Source organism: Wasmannia auropunctata, unplaced genomic scaffold (assembly GCF_000956235.1).
Source record: "Wasmannia auropunctata unplaced genomic scaffold, wasmannia.A_1.0 LD336069.1, whole genome shotgun sequence".
Taxonomy (NCBI): Eukaryota; Metazoa; Arthropoda; class Insecta; order Hymenoptera; family Formicidae; genus Wasmannia; species Wasmannia auropunctata.
The window spans coordinates 2,046,835-2,072,169 of NW_012026821.1; the positions used below are offsets into that span (position 1 = coordinate 2,046,835).

Genomic DNA, 25,335 nt, shown 5'->3' on the forward strand with positions numbered 1-25,335 from the left:
GGCAGTATCAGTCGATTGCAATTCGTGTGGCAAATCGACTTGTAACAAAATACGCGCTTATTATACCGTGACGAATAAATCAAGTAAATCATCAAAATTTGCAATAAACAAATCACCATTATGCAAAATATTTATCGCACCGTTTAACCAAGATTTTACTCAAAAATTGACCTACGAGTAAGTATATAAAAAGCTGTTTTTACAGCTTTAATTAAGGAAAATCGAAGGTATTTAAAGCATCGCTTAAAGTTTGACTTAAGAAGTTGATATAAATTATGATCCTTAAAGATAATTATTTTTCAAAGAGCGTTTTCCGGTGATATTTGAATGTGCAGCGAGGAAGGAAAATCTCGCGAAAAACTGCACTTTCAACAACCAATTCATTAACGTCGGGGAATATCGAGGAGTCGGCAATTTCGATCGTGGTAATTAGCGATTCCCTAATTAAATTCCGCAGGAAAACACGAAAGTGTTCGGACTGTGCGTAGCGTAATATATATCCTTTTAACTGTATACAATATTTATTTTTAAAGGAACGTACTTGTATTTCACTCTTCCGCTACGTTTATATGTTTAATTTTTAAATATGTACAAATTTTTCTAAATGACCAAAATTTTTCTTTGCAAATTGCATCAAATTAAAAGTTGTAATATTTATTCGCCAAGAAATAAATCGTTTTTATTACAAAATATAGTAATTCGTATTTCTAGTGAAAATCAAAGAGATTTATATCAAATCAAACATACAAGACTGAAAAAAGAAACAATAGAAAAAAATAAATATACAATTACAAGTAAAATTATTTCGCATTTGGGCAAGTTAATTGATGAATATAATATTTAAATAAATATTACAACACAAAAAATATTCTCTTATTTTTTCAATATAATTATAAATTATTGCATAATATACAGTAACGTATAGAATACCTAATAATTTCTTCCTGATTAAAATTTAATTAAGATATTTATATCTGATATATATAGTTACCAATATTTAATATTTCAAAAAAAGAATGATCCTATTTTATCGTTAAAAGAAAGTTAAGATCAATCTTTTCTGTTAATTAATTTAAAACAGCGAAACGTTATGTGTACCATATCTCAACAACATTGGCAAAAATAATAAAAGAAAATTATAGTAATTGAAATAATTTAATTGGAGATAAGATTTGAAATAAAAGATAGTCGCGCTAAACCATTTCGATTTTGCTTTCTCGAAATAATAATTTTTACAAGGTTTTATCTGTGTTTCAATAAAAATCTCTTTTTCGCTTTGACATAAGTTCTCAAAATCAATTTCCGCAGATGCTCGTGAGTTGTACGCGGAAAGTCAACAAAAGCCGTCAATTTTCAAGCAACATTGCTCGGCCGCAAGAATTTCGCTTTCAAACTATAATAATACACATTTCCGTAATTGCCGGACTTTTTAGGATATAAAAGTAGCCGAAAAAGGTGAAAGAACGCAACTTTTCGAGAGAAAAAGTCATTTATGACAACTACAATAATACTCAATAAAGAAAAGAGTAAAATATCAAAGAAATAAATTTAAAGGATCTCGCTTTAATTGAATTTAATTGCAATTATGTGATTCTACGTAAAAATAATATGAAATCTTTGCAGTAATTTTTTAGAAAAACTCACAGAAAGAGAGAAAAAGAGAGAGAGAGAGAGAATAATTTATATTAATAATATATATAATTATAATCTAACACATCTTAAATATAGATATTTTTAGAAAAGAAGATTTTAACTTTCTTTCAAGAGAGAAAAACAGCGTGACTTTTTGTGCGGATAAAGAATAAGAAAGAAAATTGAAAATCTAATAAATTGTTTCTATACACCATTAATATTCAATTTATAAATATGACTAAAAATGTGAGCGCACAAAGGAAAAGGAGATTGCACTTGTCAATAAAATAAATTGATTTCTATTGTTAATTTGCTTATCAATAAAATTAATAAAATACTTCGTTACTTCTATTGGAAAATTTACTATCTATTAATATGTCATCGAAATTCTTTAATCCTTGGATAATTAACAATCGAAGATCGATTGAAATGTCCGCTTATTGTTAGAGAATGCAAAGATCTATCGAATTAAATGTTTAAATGTTAATCGCTTCTTTCTTGCTATTTTTCTTGCAATCTATATTTTATGTATCGAAGGGAGATCAGAAATTTTATGGTTGTTATCAACAATTCCTTTTGTTACATGTTCTGAGCTCAAAGACTTAACCATTTTATTGAGCGAACTACGCAGGAAGGAAGGAAAGGAGAAGCAGCGGGATATTATCCGCTCACAATTGATGCCAGCTTTTGCAACTGGTGGACTTAATTTCACGAGAGAGCTTCCATCGTGAAAGATCAATCGCAGAGATCAAACGAGACGAACCGGAAAATCGTCTGAATCAAAAGTCTCTGAATCTTACATGGCTTAAATTGCGTACGATACGTAATATTGGGGGAGATTCACTCCATTATACCCAGTGATAAATGATCGTCAATTATACGGCATGTCGAATCGATGACGAAATCATCGTGTAGATGTCGATTCGACATCAATTCGATGAAAATTCACTTCTCACTGGATATAATCTCCCGCCAGCGAAAACAAAGATTCGAAACGTAAGTCGAGTGTGAAACGTGAGCGTATAAAGGGGAAACTTCTAGAAAGCGTAAATTGGAACAGTGTAACGGGAAATCATTTTTTAAAACGCCTCTCCTTTCCGCTCCGCCGTTTCGATTCGCGCTCCCCAGAAATTTCATTTACACTTCTTCTCGCCATTCTCCCCTTACATTCGATGATTTCCGATCAGGGTATATGTAACATCGAATTAATCCTTGTACAGAAACGCGCCGTGCGTCGGCAGAATGGCGCGTGAATTCGCGAGTATCGCAAAATGGAGCACCGTCGAGCGACGCGCGATTCGATGCGATGTATACAGTGTATAACCGAGCCATATTCCCGCTTACCTTCCGCTGTCCGTTCAATCGTCAGCCCCGCCGACGCCGTGAGGAGATAGAGAAGAGATACATCCGTCAGCTGGTCGTCATACTAAACGCCCGTCGACGATCGCCGCCAGCACCGTGATCAACACCGTCGCACACACACTGACTTCGATCGCGCGTCGCGACATGTCATCGTCGGCGATCGGGCACTTCTCTCCTTTCGCTTTTCCTTCGCCCGCGAGAATTTTACCGGCGAGAAAGAGGGAGAGAGAGAGAGAAAGAGAGGAGAGAAAGAAAAGGAGAAAGAGAGAGAAAGAGAGGCACGAGAATCGCGCGCACGCCCACGCGTGAAAAGAAAACGAGAGAACCGGGGAAACGTAAGAAACGGTGAATCGCGAGGGGGTGAACTCCGATGAAGCGCGTGCGGACAATCGCGAACACGGCCGCGGACGCGTACGGGAGATGCACTCGCGGAATACGTAACAACGAGCCGCCCGTAATATAATTGTAACGATAAAAGGAAAAAAGAGAGAAAGAGAGAGAGAGTGTGTCGCGGACGCACGCGCGCGCGCGCGTACCCGTGCGCGCGTTCGTACGGATGAAAAAAAGGTACCTACGATAAATTCTACGCGGCTACACGGCGTCGCGCCTTCAAGCGCGCTCACTCCACGGTCGCTACACTAACTGCTGCGACTCGACTTGAATTTCGTGCCAGCGAGCGCGCGCGCGCCGACCAATCAGCGGCCGCGCCGCGCCGCTGCCCGCGGCCCGGTCACTGCGCAGGCGCGCCGTTGCCCGCCGGCGGTACAAACGCCGCGCTACTTCAATTCTGTAAAAAAAAAAAAAAAAAATGAAATAAAATAGAACCTCTTTCCCCGGGCGGTATTTTTTAATTTCTTTCCACCACTCGCTAAGCGGATGTCTGGCGAAATCAGAAAAATCGCGTAAACGTCGTTTCAAAGGTACAAAGTCGTGTGTATTTCTTTAAAGTGTATATGTACTGACGTTAGCGCGTTTTTCAGAAATTAATTGTTTCGCGCATTGTTAATTTGTTTTGTTGTTTTAAATATATTTCACATCCCCCTCGGAATAATAAATCGTAAAATTCTTGAAATAATAATCATTAAAATCCGAAAATTTCCGCACGTAAGACATAATTTTATAATTTCATTTCCGAATTAAATTGTGAAGCATTAATATTAACCGAAATAATTTTCACGCGTAGATTCTGATCTGCTGCAATAGATAATGTAAAAGTTTTTCATTCGGCTGTGCCGATTGAATGTTTAAGATCACAGTATCGAGATTTGAGATATAGAAATAAGAAATTTGTTAAAAAAATAAATGATTTTTAAAAGAAGATAAATTGAAATAAATCAAAACGAGATTTTCTTTATTATAATCTAGACATGATTTGTAAGTTAAATATAATTGAAATTCGTACAATGAATGTATTCTTCTGAATCCCTTTCAGTTTTTAACATACTACCATTAATTTTTTTCTTTGTATAAAAAAATATGCCATGACTATAAAATAAACCTATAAAATTACGTTTAAAATATTTTAATAATTGTGAAAATCGTAAAAAGTTAATAGATATAGAAAAATTTAATAAATCTAATTTTTTTCAATTAATCCATTTTAATACAGAAACAATAAAACATACTTTTAGCGCCATCTCTTAGATTGTATTCAACTTTCTCTAGACGTTACCATAGAACATTGAAAGATGAGGATGCATCGGGGGATTATTACAAAAAAATTTATTTTATATAAAAGATATTACAAATATTAAAAAAAATCGATAAATTCAATCTCATTATAAAATTTCAGATTATTCCTCCCTTTCGTTTTTCTCTCTCGTTCATTTTAATTAGATTGGTGCAAAAGGAGAACTCGCCCGTTAAAAAGGACTACAACTTTTATTATACAAAAAATCGGTCGTTTGTACAAAAAGGTGTGTATGCTTATATATTACATCGCTTGTAGTGAACCCAACGTTAAAACGCTTTACTCCGGGATACGAGCGACTTAATTGGAATAAAATAGCGTGACGCTTTATAATAAGGAACACACGAACACGCGGCTGCGATCATTCCAACATCGATTCACTGAAAAGCGATAGTAGCTTCACATACCTATATTTCCTGCAATCACATACTTCATCCGAGTAGGATCGTAACAATATTCTCAACGTACAATTTACTACTTTCGCACCTCACACATGCAAAACTATCTAATCGTCATATACATATATTATGCGCATCGTTATCTCGTTTAAAAAAAAGGGGGCGAATGGAAAAAAAAAAGAAAAGATCGCCGTGGCACTTTCTCGTAAAGTTGTTGCGTTCTCGCGGAAAAGATCGGGAAAAGTAGGAAACAAGTACGAGCAAACCTGAGAGAAAATACGGACGGGAGACGCGACATTAAAACTTCCTTAGGTTTGACTCGAAAGAGAATTAAGAGAGAAATGTGATAAAGATATCTTGCAAAACGTATTAACTACATTCGTCACAAACTCTTCAAGTAAAAAAATTGAAGATCCATTATATAAAATACAAATGTCATTAACCACCGGTCTGCCAAGGGAAAATGGGACGCTTCCGAAAAATTAATTCTTAACAAAAATCATAAATATCTATCGTAAATGTTTTTGATAAATTGATCTATCACTACATTTTCCTCTTTCTTAACACGCACATTCTATCAAGTCAGTTTACTTTTCCATCAAATCACTATTAAAATTCATTAATACTCAAAAAACGAGCAATAACAATCTTGATAGACCGGCTGTCAATTTCACCTCAACGCGTTCGGGTGTTCGGTAAAAACAATAACGCAACCGAACGTGACCGCTGCGAAAAGCCGATTAGTATATACAGCGTAAGGAAACATCGATGAAAGAACCTAATCGAGCGCTTATCATCCCATCACCGTTTTGCATTTGTACTTTTACGATTCCGCGCGCGTCGCGGCAATCAATTTCGCGGCGCGAAGTGACGCAGAAAACTAACACTTGATCGACGAGAGACACGATCGCCGCCGTCGTTGATCATCGTCATCATATGTCCGGTTCGCGAAAGATCGTAAACACCTAAAGAATTAAGCTAAATCGCATTAAGGTTACGACGAGGTTTGAGCTGCCAGCATTTCCTCCTGCTGTATCTTTCTCCGGTAGTTATCCAGCGTAACTTGTATAGTCTTCTCAGAGTAACGGCAGTTTTCCGCACCGCAGGTACATGTGAAGGACTTGCACTTTATTATCCAGAATTTCTCACCATAATCGAAGCTAAGGGAAAAACAGATCCATATTGGTCCATCGTGCATGTTAGCAAAAAAACGTGACGTAAAAAAAAAGAACAGAATGAAATTGTGATTTGTGAATTAAAGATACCGTCACCTTAATCCGTCGTGCGTTAATATTGGATACGTAAGTATGATAAATTGTATGCCTTTGTTAAAAATCGCGTTAAATAAAAAGAAAACTCGCATTTTAAAATCTTGCACAATTATATCAAGGAAAATAAGAAAATAATTATGATTTGAGCTCTCTCGAGAAAGAAATAATAAAATGAAAGAATGAATGACAGTATAATCTAATATTGAAAGATTATAAGGATTATTTAAACATTATTATGCCAAATATCTTTATTGGACAAACATAACATTTCGTCAGTCTACATTGAACAAAAGATAAACAGAATTGTATTACTTTGTTACTATATCAAAATGATTATATCAAAATATATATTTGAATCACGAGTTAAAAAGACGAAATATGAAGTAATAAAAGTAAAAAAATAACTACGTGCCGTTGATAGAACGAAAAACAAATATTAAACAATATTAAATTTATTAACGGAAAAATGCGGTGCAACAATGTGTTCCTGTTAGTTAATTTAAATGCTCAGTGAGAGTGTCTCAGTGATTTTTTTGGCGTCTCAATGACTTACAACCGCTTTTTAACATACCCGAGCTCTTCATCTGCCTCGATGTCGCGATTAGCGAAGAACGCTATCCTTGGAAAATGCAGATCCTGATGTTCGACGAATACTCGTACTGGCAATAAATTCGGCGCGCATGAATGATTAATGAATCGAGCAATGTTCCCGTAACGTCTCGCGTCTATACAATACGTTTCTCCGTCCTGTACATAGTTGAAATTTTTTCTTTTTACAATCTCAAATAAAATGGATAGATTTAATAAACTATATAATATCAGTAAGAAACAGTTGTAAAAAAAAACAAATTGTAAATGTATAAGATGCTCGAAACAAACTTATTTTCAGAAAAATATATCCAAAATCTCTAGAGTAGCCAAAACAAGTTACGTTTGTTAAATTTAAGTATTTAAATTTAAGATTAAAATTTATAAAAATTATTACAGAAAATGTGGGCTGAATAATTTAGCAGAGTAGATGCTTTATCAAATAAAATATCAATTCTGATATTCTCTGCATATAATTTTAAGTAAAATAATTATTTCATAATAGAAACAAGAAACAAAAAAAATATCTCATGATAATTAAGTAATAAATCATAGTATTGCTTATCTTAAGAAAATTTTGAAAATTTAAATAAAAGAAATTATAAAAACAATATGTATGCAAATAATGAAAGCAAAACTACTTTTCACGCTTCTATAAATTAAAGTAAGAATTATATAATTTACTCTGTTGTCCAAATCGAACAGGTAGGAGTCATCTTCGCGATGGTCAGCCTCGGAATCTGAGATTATCTCGCCGACATATTCGCAAACATAGGTGCCTTTAGGGATATGTCGGAGTGTTCGGAGACCCCAGCCCTTGCCCTTTGTGCGAAACAATTGAAACCGTTGCGTCAGCCCATGTTGAATCACTCGATTGTTGCATGTTATGCGGTTACAGTCGCAAGCTGGATTACATTCAAACAACATTGGCGGATCTGTGACAGAAATGTTACTTGTTAAGATATCAAACTTGATAAAATCATTTTCGTAGAAAATTAATAAATTTCTCTGTGAGTTCAATTAATTTTATGGAATTAAATAATTGAATGGAATCTAATGTTCTTTTGCGTGCAAATTTTTAAACGTTGACATTTAAATAGATACCTGCATAATTAAATTCTGGTATGAGCTTTCCCTCCTCATCATACCAACAGCGCAAACTTATATTTCCGCACAAGCACTTTTCGGAACTGCAATTGTCCTCACATCGACAAGACTGCAACGATGTAATTGTGCGGTCCACATTGATATTGCTCGTAAAACAATTCTCCGTTACGTAAAGAAAATCCGTCGGTTTGTCCTCCGAATCGTAGCCGTTGACACATTGTATAGGATTTGTTTCCTTTCCGCGTGAAATGTCACTATAAAAAAAAAAACGAACAAGAAATGAAAATTATTATAAAAGAAAAGATCAGATAAATGAGAACTTTTTTTATTGTATAATATAATTTTTAATGTTGTAACAGTATTTCCGACAAAAATTGTATAATAAAGTTCTTAATATCTTAATAATTCAATAATAATTATGAAGGTAATTTTCATAAGATTACAGCATATGTTGTGTATTTATTTATATCGATAGCCGCACTGTCCACTTAATAAAATTCCATACTTACTTCGTCAATATTTTAACCGTCTTTTCCCACATATGTTCGGAGAGTTCGTTGACTTTTGCGTTCAATCTCAAGGCAGCCATGGTATCGCCATCCGAGACGCAGCAATTCACCGCGGTTTCGCCGGCAACATTTACCTCTCCTATTTTAGCACCACGTGCCAGCAGCAGAACACTAACTGCGTATTGATCCTGTCTAGCCGCTATGTGTCTGAAAGAGATATTTTATAATTAACAAAACAATTGTCTTTAAAAAATTCAACTTATTCAAAATAACTATTGTCGCAATAAATTTTTGCCGTGTTTACGTAATATAGTGAAGAGAATTAATTTTAAGAGGACAATCCGCAAGAGAAATATGAAACGTACAAGGGTGTATCACCGTGAACGTTGACAGCGTTCACATCGCATCCCTCGTTGAGAAGCATCTCCGTGATCTCGGAACTGCCGCTGAAGGCACTCCAATGCAGCGCTATATTCTGCTCAGCATCCCGGATAAGCGGATCGCACTTCTTGTCCAATAAATACCGTGCGACATCCGCGTGGCAAAATTCGCACGCCCAGATTAGACTTGTCCACCCGCCGTCGTCCACAGAGTCTGTAAACAAAAACGTCAGCAGGCGTAAAGCACCAAATCTAAAAAGCAAACAACACAAATTGCTCATAACATTAGAGGCAAGCTCGGTGCAGCGCGCATTACCTACTAATGTTCTCGGCACTTTACACTCAGTCAGAATGATTTTGCAGACTTCTAGGTGACCGGATTTAGCAGCCATGTGCAGGGCGGTCATACCGTCCTCGCCCTTCAGCGTAACATCGGCGCCTATCCTGACTAGGTATTTCACCACGGCGGCATTGCCCTTACTCGCGGCTAGCATTAGCGGCGTTAATTGGTTCCTATCCATTACGTCTACTTGAGCACCAGCTTGAACCAGAACATGTACACACGACAAATGGCCTTTATCTGCCGCTATGTGCAGACCGGTCCGGTGAGCGTAATCCCGGAATGTGTGATTTGCATTGTAGCCACATGCTGGAATTCATAAATCGTATATTATAATGACATGATAATTAGGCTGTCGAAGTATGTAAATGGCATTTTCATGATTCGCTAAAAATATAATTTATTACATGGAATTTGAGAACTTTAAATAATAAGTCTCAATTTAACAGTTAGTTATAAATAAAACATTTATTTAATAAGATATAAATAGATAAAAATGGGAAGAAATCTGCGATTCTCGAGGAAATTTCCAACTTTATAACTCAATTATATATCATCAAATTCATTTGAATTCTCCCATCTCTCAGTAAGGCACTCACCTAATACATTCACCAACTTTTCAAGATCCCCATTCTTCACGGACGTGTAGAGACTCATGATGGTGTAACGTTCTGGCCTCTCGGCATTAATCGACGGTTCGGGTATCTTGATAACGTCCGGCTTAATCAACGGACTGGGCGGACGCTCGGCCAACTTTGTGTTGTCACCCTTACCGGGTAGGCTCATCTTTGCGGATGGCAACTTGGAAAATTTTTTCCGCGTGGGAATGAAAACCGGCCGCCTCATGCCGTTCATCGTCACCATCACGTCATAGGCTGCAGTCTCGCTACTGCAGTGCGGACAGACGCCCTTCTTGTTCGGGTATATCTCACATTCGCGATGATACTGATGGCCATTGATACACTGGACAAACCTACCCTGCGAGCAGAACATGCCGCAGGACGGACAGCAGTTGTGTCGCAGCAGCCGTTCCTTGTGCATACGGCAGAGAATAATGAAAGGCACGCGAGTGCTCGGCCGCCGCATCGCCACATCGTTGGCATCCACCTCGTTGCAACAGCCCACCACCCGACTGTCAATCGAGTCGATAGCAGTGCAGTAGAGTGGACCGCCGGAACCGGTTATCGTAACGTATAACTGAGATCGTACTTGGCACAGGCACAGCATGGACTGCGTGTATACCTAAAATTGATTTAAAAAAATAGATGAGAATCCTAAAATCGGATATTTGTGTTAAATTTTTTTTCCTACTAACAATAAATAGGAGAATACTGTATACATATACGAGTAATGAATATTTATTGATATATGCCGATAAATGAGATTTTAAAGACAATTATTTAAATATATTAATAAAATCTTTCATATAAATTATTTAAATATATTAAATATATAATCATATAAATTGCTTAAATTATAAAAGTTAAAGTTAAATTACAAAATTATAAGTTTTATTTCCCGATTTTATAATCCCGATTTATTGCACTAATATTATATAAAAAAACAGATGATACTCACTTCACTCATAATCGCCGTCGATTCCGGTTTTGACGCCTGTCCTTCCGCGGGACTTGGGCTCGGCACCATACTCCGGCGAGTTCGTTTGACCGGTATTTCTGTATTGAAGTTGATATAAAATGTTATTAATAAGATACCACTTCACTCATATTTTGATATTTACAAGAAAGTGTAGAGAAGAGAAATATACCTCCATGGCTAACTTTCCACTCAAAAATACTTTCACTCGTCTTTTTATATCCATTAAAAACTAAAGCTTTACCTTCAGGATAATCGTTATTTTTTCCCGCTTCTGCAACGGATGGAGAACCATCTGCAAGATAATTTATTAATTGTGACTACAACCGCTGTGACCGAAAGAGAGATTTACTATTTATGCAGACATTACATCACCTTCGTACAGATCTGCCTTCGCTATCTTTCGCGCTGCTTGAGTGCTTCCACGAGGACGTCCCCTCTCCCTCTTGGGTCGAACGGCGGGTTGGGTGGCAGGTTTTAGGAAAGGCTTCTGAATATCCGACAAAGGTATGTCGTCGCTGCCAGGACTGCCGATGGAGTTGCCCAGTTTGGCATGCGATTCCGAGCTCCTCGTCATCGGCGACAGCTTCGGCATTCCCTCGAAGTCGGACGAGAACGTCTGCGAGTCCTCCATAACACTGTCATTCACGCTATTCTCCGTTAACGAAGAAGCGTTACGCGAAGAATCTAATATCGTACTGTCAACCGTGCTATTGCCGTCGGACGACGCTATTTGCGACGTTTCCATATCCGGGCGGCCATCGGGGAGCTTTGCTTGGGTCTGCTTTATCTGTTCTTTGCCCGGGACAATCTTCTTGGGTCGACCCGGTTTGTTGTACTTCCTCTTCCCGAACTCCTCCGTGTAATTGGACTTTTCCTTGCGTGCCATAGCGCTTTCCAGTACAGTGCTCTTCACAGACTCTTTACACAGCCTTCTAGCCGAACGCTTGGGACCAGGAGGTTCCTCATCCTGAGGCATCGAATCACTGAAAATGAAGGAAACAGGTTTATACAAATGTCACACACCTAAACATTCAACAAAAGTAGTAAAAGAAGAAACAAAAAACCTAAGTGCTCGTAATCTAGGTCGTCCAATTCTTCTCTTCCTGGTAACTGGCGCAGTAGCTTCTTGTTGCGCAGTGCCTTCTGTCGATATCGTCTTATCGTTGCTGTTTTCGGTATTATTCTCCATGATCTCGGGCTCCTTCTGGCTAGCGAGCTGTGTATCATTATTGTGTTTCTCTTCTGTAGTTTCCACTTTGTCCTCATTCATTTTTGACTCCAACGCCTTCGTAGATTCCTTCTTCTTTGCCTCCTCTGCTTGAGTCTTCTCTGGTTGAGACTTCTCCGCTTGAGACTCCTCCGCTTGGGACTCCTCGGCTTGGGACTCCTCCGCTTGGGATTCTTCAGCTTGAGACTCTTCCACCACATCGGAATTCTCATCAGAATTCTCTATTTTTACCAGGACACCACCGATATTATTGCAAGCCAACTCGTCGGGAACTAAAGTGAGATTAGAGGAACAGCTGGATATCTTGGTCTTCTTGCCATGATCCGTATTCTCGTCGATGGTCCTGAACGTCAAGACGATTCTGGCCTTGTTGTCCTTCTTGATAGCCTCTTGTTTACCCGCAACTGAACTCTCCTCCTCGCCGTTGTAGTTCTCCTCCATGGTCTGAAAAGTAATTACGTCCTCCGAATCTTCGGCAGCCTCCTCGCTGACACCGTCAACTTCTCTCTCCCCTTTGGACGACGCCTCGTCGGCGGCCTTCGTCGACGTCGTCACCGTCTCGTCCGCTTCCACCTTGTCACTGTCATTACTCTTCGACGGGCTCACATCCTTGTTAAACTCGTTCGTCATCCCCTCGAGGATCTCGTGAATACTGACCTTGTCGTCGACAACTCTGTTTGCGGCGACGGCGGTGGCGGCCATGTCCCCCTCTCCGCCGTTGACGCCACCAGCCTCCGTCGCCGGTGGCGCCCGACACCCTTCGGGCGTCGCGACGACGAGCTCGCTGTCGCCCTTCGGCGACGCTACGTCGGCCATGCCTGGTGCACGCAGCCAGCCACCGCTACGAGCGGCAGACCCGCTGCGACGATCGGCGACGCGTACCTCCGAAGACGTATCTCATTCTGTCCACCTCTGTCCGACTACCGGTGCATGCTCCTGCTCCGCGTATCCTTCGAGAATTATCCTTTCACATATACACACACATACACACACACAGACACACTCTCTCTCTCTCTCTCTTTCCACTCGTCTTCTGCGGAAAAATCCGTACTTTTTCTCGCCGGTTCCCCTTTTTTCGATCTATTTCTTTCCTTCCGCCCTTCGTTCTACCTGCCCGACTCTCAACGGCGCCGCTTTCCGGCGCGGCGATCGATCTCACCCCGACGCGCTTATCGGCGACGCTTATCGACAACGCGCACCCGTCGATCATCCACCGCCGCCAGTCGCCACCGATGGCGGGACGCCGCTACTCGCCTCTACCCCCCCTTCCTGCCCCTCCTTCGCACCCTCGTTCCCTCTTTCTCTCGCCTTCTCGCCTCACCGCGCCGCGGGACACGGAAGGTGGTAACCGCACGCACGCACGCGTGTTCCTCGTTTGCTTCCGATCGACTACCTTCAGCTTACTTCTGAGCTGCTGCTCCTCTGGCTCTCTCTCAGCAGTCTCAGCCAGCAGCAGCCTCTCTCGGACCTCTCGGTCTCGCGGCGAGTCGAGAATTCCCGAATCCCGATTCGAGGCCGCTCGACTAATCGGATCGACGATCCCGAAGCGGCGCGAAGCGGCCCGAGAACCGACCGCGCGCCTGAAGTTCCCCGTTGAAACGAAAACAACGGTGGAGGGAGAGAGAGAGAGGGAGAGAGGAAAATGGCCGCGCTTACGCTCGGCGTGCTCCGTGCCCGTGCCTGGCCGAGGCAACGGCTGGAGGCCATATTGATTGTTCAGGGCCGGCGACGGAATTGCCTTTTCTTTCCGCGATCCGCGTCGCGCGGCGTCAGGTCGAATTAACCTTCAATGACGTTTAATTCAATTCATATGGTTTCTCGAGAGGAGCGATCTTCGGGAATAAGGAACAAGAGAAGGAAAAGGAGAGAAAGAGAGAGAGAGTATACACGTCCATCGTATCAGCGGTTCCCATGTACCGATCATCTCGCCCGGTGTACCCACTTGTACACACGACATCAGAAATGCCTAGCCTGAATTTGCAGCTGGGCACAATACGTACATATATTTTGAATACACATACATGTATGTATACATAATATATGAGCCGGTATTCCTGCAAGTTCAGATGGCTAGGCATTTCTGTCGCCGTGTGTACAGTCGACACATCGGTTGCGACACTTTTTTTATAGGTTTCTATTATGTATATATTTAGTATACATAATATATACTTTATAGATAACTAATACGTTGCAAATGCGAACCACGATGTTTACTATCTTTAGTCTAGAGACAGTAGAACACCAATCGTGGTCCGCATTTGCAAAATGTTAGTGCGTTTTGAAATCTATATAATAAAAAAGAATGTGTCGCAACCGATGTGTCCACGATTGTACATGTACACGTGGGATCGTTGGTTCCTTGACGCGTGAATTTTAGGCGTATTATTTTCGGGACGTGTGTGGAAAACGCTTGTCCCGAAAGACGCCTCAATTCACGCGTCAAGGCATCAACGATATACCCGCGTGTACGTACTACACGAAATGCGAAGTTAATAAATAAACGCACGTTCGCAGCTAACCTCGGCGGAATGAATACTCTCGTCTCTCCCTCCCTCTCTCTATCTATCTATCTTCGTGTCATAAATCAACACGATCCAGTCCAAAAATGGACGACGAGTTGTTGAACTTGTCAAGAGTCTTTTGTTACAGTAATTAACCTAACCGATTCACAAATAAAATCGTCGATTAAATTATCAATCGACCTCGAGCGATTCAATTATCAATTCCTAATATATTTCTAATAAATAATTTCTTTATCCCGGAAAAGGCGAGCAAACACATATGCAAGGATCTGTAAAAATTAATTTTTGGGAAAAAATCCCAAGCTTTAATATTTATAGAATCCTCGAGAGAATTTATTTTGGTCTCCGCGAGATTGTCTAATGTTTACGCATCAATACCTCTCCATTTCAACTTTCTTTTTTGTTTCTTATTGTTGCCTTTGTTATTCTCAAACGTTATACATTAGTCTGTTAATAGTCGAGCGACTATTCACTATATATTCTTTTCTACTATCGCGAGAGATACCCCGCGCACGATAAGTCGTCGCGCGTAACGCCCATAACGGTGTGCAGTGTTCATTAACGTGACGTGTTACAAAGTTCGAGCGATGTACGCGAAGTTCGATTGCAGCTCTCTCGCAATCATACGCAGGAGAATGCAAATTAGCATCGCGAATCTTAACATGGCGGGGCGCAAAGCTGGAAAATCCATCGGCGGCTCTCTCAGCGCGCATGAGCCGTCAGCAAAAAAAGACCTGCTTAGAGATTACGTGGCATGATATGATAAAAATATACGCTCCGAACCGAATACCCGACGCTGACGCGTAGGAATGCCGTTCGTATATTGCGGGTCGCGAAGGAGAATTATAGAAAAGAATATATATGTGGCGTATCGTCTCAAGCGAGAGCTGCGGGCGTCTCTCGACCTCGAAAGAGGGACTCTGTTATCGGAAAAATTAAGGGCCTGGCAAAGATTTACATTGCTACGTACTGAACCGTAAAATAATACTCGATATTAAATGACTCGCGGGACCGATGATTTAATTCAGAAATTTTGGAATATGCATTGATATATCTGTATACCGCAACGTGTTACTGCATAAATTGTATTAAAATTATATCGTCTTTTATATGTATATAATTTTAACACAATTAGTAATATAATATATATACATATATATAAATATATTTATATATATATATGAGTATATATATTAGATTATATCATTTATTGTATTATTATATATTATAATTCCACAGGAAAACTACAACTATTCCACAATTAATAAAACTACAAGGTTAATTTATTCTATGAATTAAGTTAGGAGCTTCTAATAATTTTCAAGGCAAAGCCGTCAAGGCTATGAATTAATTCTGTCTTCCTACTTTCTAATAAATTCACCTTGTTTTTTTCTTAATAAAAGAAAAGAATAAATTTAACTTTATCGATATTATAAGAATTAAAGTATGTCATGGTGAATTCTTATCTACTGTATATATTCGATAGAAAGTCATTCTTATCTATATGCATGTAATTTAGAGCGTACGTGTAGCACAATGAAAATTATGCAACGTTACATTTAATTTAGAAGAAATATATTTTCTTCAAAACATAAAAAAGGCTTAATATTTTTTAATTGTAAAATATTCAACGAAATATCGATTAGGACGCAAATGTACACGATACAATATATAAATAAATACAGCAAAAAAATATTAACCTCGAAAAGACATACGTTTCCTTCGAAATTTATTGACACAACGGTATGCCTTGATAAGAATTAAACTATGCCGCAATGAAATTCTTATCTATTCCATATGGTAATTATTTTTGCATGGCAACGAAAATAATGTGGTCTAGTAAATTAAATTGCAAAGGAATATCTTATATTTCTTTCAATGTCATTCGATATATTTTTCAATTGACATTATAAGTGAAAATATCGAAAGGTCAAAGATTATATACATTTTTACAACTGTACGTTTCATCACAATCGGTGAAGACGACTGCCCGAGTGACGAATGACTTGCACAATTCTCTTTGTTATTCTAAACGACGAATAGAAAACGTAAATCGGTTCAATTGAAAATGACGAAGGCATGGCCCAAAAATAGTAGCGATATACTTTTAAGGCGAAGAGGGGAGCTAAAATGTGGCGAGAGAGAAAATGTGGAAAAGAGAGATGCAATAACTCGTATAAATATAAGTTTATTTACATTGCAACAGATCCTTTTGTCAAAATGAATGACAAAGGGTGATTACGAGTGTAGACTTGAACGTAGTTAGGGATTAAATGTTAATTAAAAATAATAATTACAACATTCTAAAATCGTGTCTACGTGGTACCGTATGCATGTATAGTGTATACGTGTGTGTGTGTGTGTGTGTGTGTGTGTGTGTGTGTGTGTGTGTGTGTGTGTGTGTAGAGAGTAACGCCCTGCTGATTGAGTAATATACAAATTCGTCCTCTGTGGCTAGGACTCTACGTGACGTGCTACCGCGACATTATTGTGCTTTCGTTTTTTGTTATTCACTTCTCTGCCTCCCCCCTCCCTTTTTTTCGACACGCGAGGAAAAATCGAGTGTGGACGATAATATCCCTCCCGGTTTGGACTATGATCGATATCGGATTTACGCACTCGTAAACTTATGTGCACATTTCTACCAATGTAGATAAAGTTTAATCTTGATTTTATTTGCTTTTTGTCTTTTTCCAATTCTTAAAATTAGAAAAAGATACAAAAGTACGTTGAACCGGGATTAAAGTTGATCCATATTGATAGAACTGGACATTACTCGGCTCGCTCTCGTATTTAACGTTGCTTTAATAATAGTCATTAATATTAATAGTAAAACGTGGAAAAGAAGTCACCGTGAGACTGCAATTCGAGTCCAGAGGTACCGCAAAGGCCGTCCGAGAGAAGAGAGCGAGAGTTTCGTTGCGTTTTATCCTGTCTCTCTCTCTCTTTCTCTCTTTTCCTTGACAAAATTCTCATGATTGACAAGAAGAAGCGTAAACGAAGAGCGATAGGAACGGTTTACGCATGTTTCACATGGGGCACGAATGCATATATACAACTTCTCCTGTATATATATGTATGTGTGCGTGTATATACATATATATTTATATGTACATAAATATGTATATATGTATAGTGTGTGTATATGTGTGTCGAGGCTGATTTAGAAAAAACATCGCGGTGCATCGCGATTAATGCCGCGCTCCTCCGCGTCGCTGTACCTTTTTTTTTTTACATACGCAAACGATATAAAAAGTTGAGCATCTCTTATTTCTCGTTGCGTATCATCGATAAATACACGTCGAGAAGAGGATTAATTAACGAAGGTAGATCGATTCGCATCTCGCGGCGGCGAAGAAAAGCCGTGTAAACGTGTCGCGAGGACTGTTCGCCGCCGTGAACGATCATCCCCTCACGTATATAAAACGTGTGCATGCGGGCCTCGGGCCGCCGATGACACTCTCGGTTGTAACATTAATCCTAGTATTCCCTCTTAATCGATTGCTTCCTTCCACATTTAGAAGAACAGTTAAGGCAAAAGAGCTCGGCGAGAATTTGTTGCAAAACTATCTAAGTAGGTTTTTTTTTTCTCTTGAGGATTGATTTATGCATTTTTTTTTTTCTTACTTTCCCAGCCTATCTTGTAGAGAAAATAATTCGTTCCAATTACTTGTACGCCAGGATCAATCAAACCGAGACGGTCGGCGCGATTTTAGCTGAAAGCTACTCGACCGTGCGGAAGTTTACGTTTACAACGACTTTAGCGTGTGAAGCGCTCTAAACTCGAAAAAGACGTTTCACTCTCTTCCCTACGTTTTCCTAACATCAATAAGGAATTCAGAAAATATTCTTCGCATCAGAAACCTGAAACACTCGGAAGTCTTTCTGGAGATCTGAAATATTCGTACTAGCTACAAGTATATAAGTCCTCGTATATCTTAAGGCAATTCTCGCGTTCGAAGCGCGTTCGCGAATCCAAATGTGTGAGAATGTCAAATCAATGTGAAATATTTACCCGCGTCTCCTCCAGCCGTTTCGCACGCTAAATCGACGTTCCCGTACAAATCTTCGACTCGCGCACAACTCCGAGTTCGCGTCGGCTCGAGTATTTAAAGGACACGCTTCTCCGTTTCCTCCCTACGCTTTTCTTTTGGTTTATACTTCACAACGGTGAGAACACGTGTACGAACGTTTGCGTCTACACGTGCACTGTGACTCGCTCTGTGCGCGCAACCGTTGTCGAATAACGATGCACCTCGCTCCACTACGTGGTGATCGTCGTCCGGGTGTCCGTAGTCGCGTATGGCACCAACAAGGAATAATAATAATAAGGCTTAATGATTGTAACGGTGGGTTATGGTGGCGGAGGTCTCCTCTGAGGTTCGGGTGTGTAGCGCAGGCGAGCTCGCACGTGCTGCGGGCTACCAGGCACGGAATTGCTCTCCGACAATCTCCTAGGCGGCGGCTGGGGCGGAGAAGGCGAGACGTACCTAGAAGAAACCCAAATCATCTGTTATACGTATATACGTTATTCTCTTTTGATCTCATTAAAAAACGTTCAATTATGATTACACATGGTGTCTCGAATTTAAATGTAGTAAATTTTAGGAGCGTATAGAGGATCAATAAACTAAGAAAAAAAAGTCCTTCCGAGATATGCTTGTTTTTGCTTCATTTTGAAGAAAATCGCAAAAAAAAACCAAAACAGGTTTTCATTTTTGTACTTATTTATAATATTTATATCACTTATTCGTTTACATTTATTTATTTACGTTGTTACTTCCTTAACGTAAATATTTTCTTTCTTAGTTTATCAATCTCAAAGTTTAGACATTTAAATTCGGGACACTCTGTATAGTTCATAATTATACAAGATATCTCCTTGGCGAGCAAAAAGTAAATTGAAAGAGATGCGTACCTCCGCGGAAAGGAAGGGGACGCCTGTTCGACTAAATTCCTCCTAAGGGCAAGCGGGGATTCGCCACGACTCAGTCTCGGCGGTGGTTCCGGCGAAGGAGCGCGGTCGCTGCCGAGCCTGAGGCGTACGTAGGACGCGAAGCGCTTCTTCGCGGACTCCTTCGAGCCAATGATCTGCTGCGGCGGCATCGCCAATGACGACGGCGGCGACTCCTGCTTCAGCTGATGCGCGAAACGGGAGATCAACAACTGTGGACTAGTGGAACCGTGAGATCCCTGTGGCGGTGGCTCCGAAGGAAACCTGATGTAAAATAGGTAGCAATATTTATTATACTTTATGACAAATCTCTCGCCGATCGGTCATGATAAACAGAAAAGAAATATATGCGGCAGCTTTGTTGAATAGTAAGCTTATATTACACACTAAATTATCAAAGTGAAGTTGATTGAAAGATGAATTCTTATATCAAAAGATAGTAAAGATAGTAAAATTATTCTCTCGTACAAGTGATAAAATTAAAATTATATTAAAATTAAAATTAAAATAAATAAACATAAGATAACATAGAAGATATACTTATAAATAAACATAAGATAACGTAGAAGATATACTTATAAACAAATAAATAAAGAAAATAAAAAAAAATAATAGTATGATCAGTAAATAATTTAAGTTTTTCAACGTATCCAATTACCTCTTGCGGCTGATCATTGGACTACCGTAGATGTTCTGCGTCTGCGGATAGGTCTGGAGTGTCGCGGGCTGCTGCGACGGGGGTTGCGCGAATCGATGCTGCAGAAACGGCGAGTAACGGCCGCTGTTGTCGTACGTGGCAGGTGGTGGCTGAATGACATTCGGCGGATCGACGTTCTCCCGTCGCCAGGGCGAGTAGTCTCTGGTGAAGGGGCTCAACGATCTCGAGACGCCTCCCTGCCATCGGTCCGCCTTGTTACCACCGTCCCGTAACATCTCCTCGTAACGGCTACTGCGATACGGGGAGTACGGTCGACCGTTGCTGTCCAAACTGGCGTCCGGAGTCCTGTAAGGGGAGAACGGTCTCGCCGTCGTCGTCGCCGTGGTCGTCGTCGTCGTCTCCTGTCTACCTTGGCCGTTCGTCGTCGAGCAGCGATTCGAAGAGTTGTAATCGTGCCTGGCGATAGTCTGCTCGTGCTGCCGGTAGGGCGAGAAAGATCGCGGCGGCAGATTCGGCTCCGGCTGATCCGCCGCGTCCTTGGATATCGGCGGCGAGAACGGTCGCGCGATCTCCTTCCGACGTAGAGCGTACGGACTGTAGGGCACGTAGCTCGCGCCGTTCTCGCTGTTGCAACGCTGATGGAACGTCAGAAAGCCGCAGTTCGGCGGCTCTCTGATGCTGCTGTTGATGTTGCTCTTCAGGAAGGCCGGCATCTCGGACTGCGCTCGAAGGTGGGCTGTCTGCTTCAGGGACACGTGACCCGAAACTCGCTGCTGACCTCCTGGCAATCTGGAACTGAGTCGCCATTCCGAATGAAATTTTCTGCCAAGGATAGATTTGTGAATACGATTGATTTCCCTTCAGCATGAAAGTGCGATTTGATTCTTTCGATATGCATGTATGTGTACCACTATCATCCCACAATCGTACCGTGATGTGTGTTCTGCAAGAAAACCTCAGGCTAGAAGGGTTAATGAAAGTTAGAGCAAAGCGTTAATCGTTAATTATTAGTATGCAAAACGTAGATGACGAAGTTTTCTGTTAAGAGAGATGTCAGATTATCTTTAAATCGTGCCGGAAACTTCCGGAGGATCATGCTGCGAGATCAGAATCTCTTGCGTCGTCATGTAAGTCATGGAACGAGCTGCTCACGGCGAAAACTTTGCATCAAAATGATGAGGATCTATGAAAATTTTGCTGACAAAAAAAAAGTAAATGATACGACTGAAATTTCTATGATTCGGATATGGATCTGTATGATCCACATAATCCTCTTTATCACGGTTACGTGAATTTCGCTGCAGCAATTTCGTCCCTGATCTGCAATAGCCAAGAGTTCATTTTTACAAAATCAATTTTGCAAAAAAAGAAAAGAAAAATGGCATGTGCACAGGGAAAAATTATGCGTGCATCGCGACGGAGTTGGCGGAGTCGCTACGCGCTAAACGCAACAAAAGTAAGAAACGAAAAGAGAGAAACGAAAATACATTGAAATAAATAAAAAAATGCTTACCGTGAGTAGGGGTTGAAGGGTGGGGTGTGTAACAGGCGCGTGCACAAACCAAACAACTCGAAATGAAAATCGGGCAGACTTTTGGATATTTTGAGTAACGGGGTAATTTATCTTTTTTTTCTCTTTTTTTTTTGTAAATCTGTTTCGGGGATTTTCAGGCGATTTATCCGGGAAGGAGCGGAAGTAGGAAAGGAGAAAGGAACGAGGGAGATAGAGGATGCTACGCCGCGCTGCCTCCCTCAAGCTCAACGCTGCAACACAATTCAACACGCACGCAAACTTTTAATTCGAAAGAAGGAACTGTCAGTTTTTTTTTTTGCAAAGCAGTATCAGAGATAAATGTATACCGAATGTTCCGGGAGTATATCGCGTCTCTCTTCGGCCGCAAATTCTTCGACAAATTCGCAATTCGATCGTTTCTTCCAATTGCAAAAAGTCGAACACGCAATCAACGAGAGAAAGAATCCGCTGGCTGAGAGCCAAAGACGCCATAATTCCGGGACACCTCGTACAATCGTTACACATCCAACGACAGGCCAATTCTCGCAAAACTCGCTTCGGTCCAAAACTCACTGACCGTGAATATGTTAAGTGCGTAAAGTCTTTTCACAAAAAATCGCTCGCTAAAATGCGATTAAATTTTGATTATTGCCGAGACGAAAAAAAAAATAAAAAATAAAAAAAAATAGATAACCAAACCAGAGATCAGTATCTTTATTAGTCAGAAATCTCATGCCATGTTTAAAAGTTCGCGATCTCGCTGTCACAGTAATGCGTTTTTAATGATTATATCATTATCATTGTCTTTCTCCTATCGCTATTAAATATTACGTCCTAAATATTACGTCTAAGAAAAGCAAACAGAGAACAGCAATTAGCACATCTTGATCCCCACCTTGGTTCTAGCTGCCGCATGACCTTGCCGAACCATTGACAGCCGGAGTTTGTCAAGGCGGAATTCGTCTCGCCGTCCTGCAGAACGTCGTATTTGCGAATGAAGGCGTGTTCCATGAGCTTGTGGTACTTTGGCCGGTGCTTGTAGTTCTTCGTCAGGCAGCAGCTGACGAAATTTCTGAACTCCTTGGAGAAGAGCGCGTCCGCTGGGAGAGACGGAGGATCGTCTTGTACTACTCTGCTCAGTACCTGCAATAGGACAATATGAGAAGTATAATAAGTATAGAAACAATGTGAGCGGAGCGAGGTGTATTCATACAGAAAGGAGCAAACTTCAAAATATATCTTTTCAAGGCGTATTACAAATAAATTCCACATTGAATTAAAAGGATTGCTTTCCAGTGCGAAAGTTCATTCCAATACATAAATACATTACGCACACTTAACTACTACATTTCGTAATAGAGATAGAAAATTATCAGTTAGTTTTCCCGTTTTCCCATACGAAGATAACAAAGATTGAGTTAAATTTTCCGACGAAAAATTTTACCTCAAAATCAGTCTTGCAGTCTCGATAAGGAAATATTCCCGTAGCTAGTTCCACCAGAGTAATGCCCAAACTCCACACGTCCGCCCTTATATCGTAATCCGGTTTAGTAGGATCTGGTGGATCTATCCTTTCAGGCTGCGCAAGGAACACGGCAGAAGTGCACAATTATTCCGTTATTTAGAAAAATTGAACATTCTTCCGCAATGCGATGTACATCTTATACTCACAGCCATGTATGCCGCGCATCCCGCGCTTCTCGTCTTCGCTTTGCTGTCGACCAGTCTGCCAGAAATCCCGAAGTCGCAAAGCTTCACCCCTCCCGTGTCGTCCAATAATATATTACTAGGTTTCACGTCTCTATGTATTACGCCGTGCTTCTCTTTCAGGTACGACAACGCTTTTACTGTCTAAAGAGAAAAAAAAAGTATAATGTAAAATCGTTTTCTCAATCATTTCGAAATTATCATAAAAATAATTCAGAATAATACATTATGAGGATACATTTTAAGGAAAAAAAATCGACGTAGAAAAGTTAACTTTAAAAATAATGATAATAATAAAGTTATCTTATCTTTCACTAATGAGTTTTCTAAGACTTTTAAAGATTTTTAACAATTTTGAAACTCGGGGAAACAAAATATCTCACAAAAGCATAAAGAAACTTACTGCTACTGTAACTTTTCCTAAAAAATCTTCCGGTATCGCTTGCCTGCTACGCTTCAACAGTTTGTCTAGGCACGTCGCCATCAGTTCCATGCAAATCCAAACGTCGGATTCGGTGATGAAACAGCCCAGGCACTGCACAATGTATGGACAGTCGTGCGACTTGAGCACGACGTCGAGATCCATAATTATTCTCTTGTTCTCCTCCGCGTTCCCGGAGCGCCGCATCTGCTTCACGGCGATTACCACGCCGCTCGGCTTATGCTTCATCTTGACAACGTGTCCGCAGGTGCCGTTACCAAGCTCGCCCAGATGCTCCAGATCCTTCATCTCCGTCTGATACCTTTGGCCATTGATATTCAGGATGCCGTTCATCTTCATGATTTCCTGCAGCTTCAACTCGACCTCGCTGTCGTGCATCTTTGGCGGCGTCATCTGCGACACTGGCAGATCCAGCTGTCTTCTGGGTCGTGTCGGGGTACCCATATCCCCAACTGTCAAGAAATGTGTAGTATTTTAATATATCAATACTTTGTTAAGCTATTTCCTTATAATTAAACGTAATATAACTTCTTTATAATTTGGCATGTAACGAGTCATTAACATTTGATTCACTAATCAGAAATAATCCTAATATCAATGTTGAAAGAGATTTCAGTTATTTCTCCAAAAAGTTTAACATCAAGCTTACAGATTTAGTCGATAAATTCATATGTTATTGAATAGCTTTTTTTAATTTAACATTATCTCAATCCCGTATTTATACTCTGTACATAATTATTTACTAACATTGAGCTATAATAACATACGCTCTCCTAAAAATTATTACGACACTTATTTATACTGCGCCACTTACCAGCAATCTTCGAACTTTTCGATTCAATTCGTCAAAATTCGGTAACAAAATAATAAACGGATTACGAATCTAAAAAGTGGTTCAGCAAAAATGAGCGAATCAAATCGGCGAGCGAGGTGACGCTCGAGGTAAACAAAATACAGATGACAAAAATTGAGACGCGAAACGTAGGAAAGCCGTCCTGCCGGACGCGTCGCGAGTCCTCGAGTGTCGCGGAATCGACAACGGGGATCGATCAACAGCGGCCAGAGATACGGTCAACATAACCTGTACCACGCGCGCGAACGCGGTAACGCATCGCCGGGGAGACGGACCGTATATCGATCCGGGGAAGCGGAGGAGGATCCAGGATGGGGGGGCCACCTCGCAGGTGGGACCTCCGCGCGCGCATTAGAGCGAGCTGCTTACGTTGCCGGGGTCTGCGGAGCGCGGGGCTGGACGCGGGGCCCGCCGCCGCCGACGACGACGACGACGACGACGAAGAGTGCAAGCCCATGGTGCCCGGGCCACCAACCTCGCCGCCGGCCTGCCTGTCCCGGTCCCGCGACTCGTTCTCCGCCCGCAGCCGCTCCTCCAGATTCATGATCTTCTTCTCCAGGGTGCTCGACATCGCGCCCCGCA

The 25,335-nt window shown here is 40.6% G+C and overlaps 2 protein-coding genes across 4 annotated transcripts; both read right to left on the reverse strand.

The window, feature by feature from the left end:
* Nucleotides 1-4,856: 4,856 nt before the first annotated feature.
* Nucleotides 4,857-13,614, reverse strand: LOC105450100 (histone-lysine N-methyltransferase EHMT1). 2 transcript variants are annotated; one of them, XM_011689757.1, is made up of 13 exons: nt 13,509-13,614; nt 11,941-12,548; nt 11,249-11,859; nt 11,046-11,168; nt 10,856-10,953; nt 9,877-10,519; nt 9,254-9,586; nt 8,923-9,151; nt 8,558-8,764; nt 8,046-8,302; nt 7,626-7,876; nt 6,925-7,100; nt 4,857-6,242 (listed from the first exon to the last, which is right to left on the reverse strand). In XM_011689757.1, the coding sequence occupies exons 2-13, from the start codon at nt 12,543-12,545 to the stop codon at nt 6,077-6,079; spliced, it is 3,699 nt and encodes a 1,232-aa protein (XP_011688059.1). In that variant the 5' UTR covers nt 12,546-12,548; nt 13,509-13,614; the 3' UTR covers nt 4,857-6,076. The 2 variants fall into 2 exon arrangements, with proteins under 2 accessions (XP_011688059.1, XP_011688056.1); XM_011689754.1 differs by lacking the exon at nt 13,509-13,614 and having other exon boundaries at nt 11,941-12,920.
* Nucleotides 13,615-16,234: 2,620 nt separating this feature from the next.
* On the reverse strand, nt 16,235-25,324 carry LOC105450102 (dual specificity mitogen-activated protein kinase kinase hemipterous-like). Of its 2 annotated transcripts, none has more exons than XM_011689758.1 (8): nt 25,123-25,324; nt 23,862-24,352; nt 23,423-23,602; nt 23,196-23,330; nt 22,647-22,894; nt 20,239-21,033; nt 19,545-19,844; nt 16,235-19,116 (listed from the first exon to the last, which is right to left on the reverse strand). In XM_011689758.1, the coding sequence occupies exons 1-8, from the start codon at nt 25,322-25,324 to the stop codon at nt 18,981-18,983; spliced, it is 2,487 nt and encodes an 828-aa protein (XP_011688060.1). In that variant the 3' UTR covers nt 16,235-18,980. The 2 variants fall into 2 exon arrangements, with proteins under 2 accessions (XP_011688060.1, XP_011688061.1); XM_011689759.1 differs by lacking the exon at nt 25,123-25,324 and adding an exon at nt 24,715-24,916.
* Nucleotides 25,325-25,335: the final 11 nt, after the last annotated feature.

Coding starts and splice junctions, on each gene's coding strand:
- LOC105450100 (XM_011689754.1), bottom strand. CDS start 12,920: ATGGCCGACGTAGCGTCGCCGAAGGGCGACAGCGAGCTCGTCGTCGCG. Junction 10,954..11,045: donor GTGGAAAGTTAGCCATGGAG/GTATATTTCTCT, acceptor ACTTCAATACAG/AAATACCGGTCAAACGAACT. Junction 9,152..9,253: donor AGTGCCGAGAACATTAGTAG/GTAATGCGCGCT, acceptor TTTTGTTTACAG/ACTCTGTGGACGACGGCGGG.
- LOC105450102 (XM_011689758.1), bottom strand. CDS start 25,324: ATGTCGAGCACCCTGGAGAAGAAGATCATGAATCTGGAGGAGCGGCTG. Junction 24,353..25,122: donor GCTCCGCAGACCCCGGCAAC/GTAAGCAGCTCG, acceptor ATTTCTTGACAG/TTGGGGATATGGGTACCCCG. Junction 19,117..19,544: donor TCCCCTTCCTTTCCGCGGAG/GTACGCATCTCT, acceptor GGTTTCTTCTAG/GTACGTCTCGCCTTCTCCGC.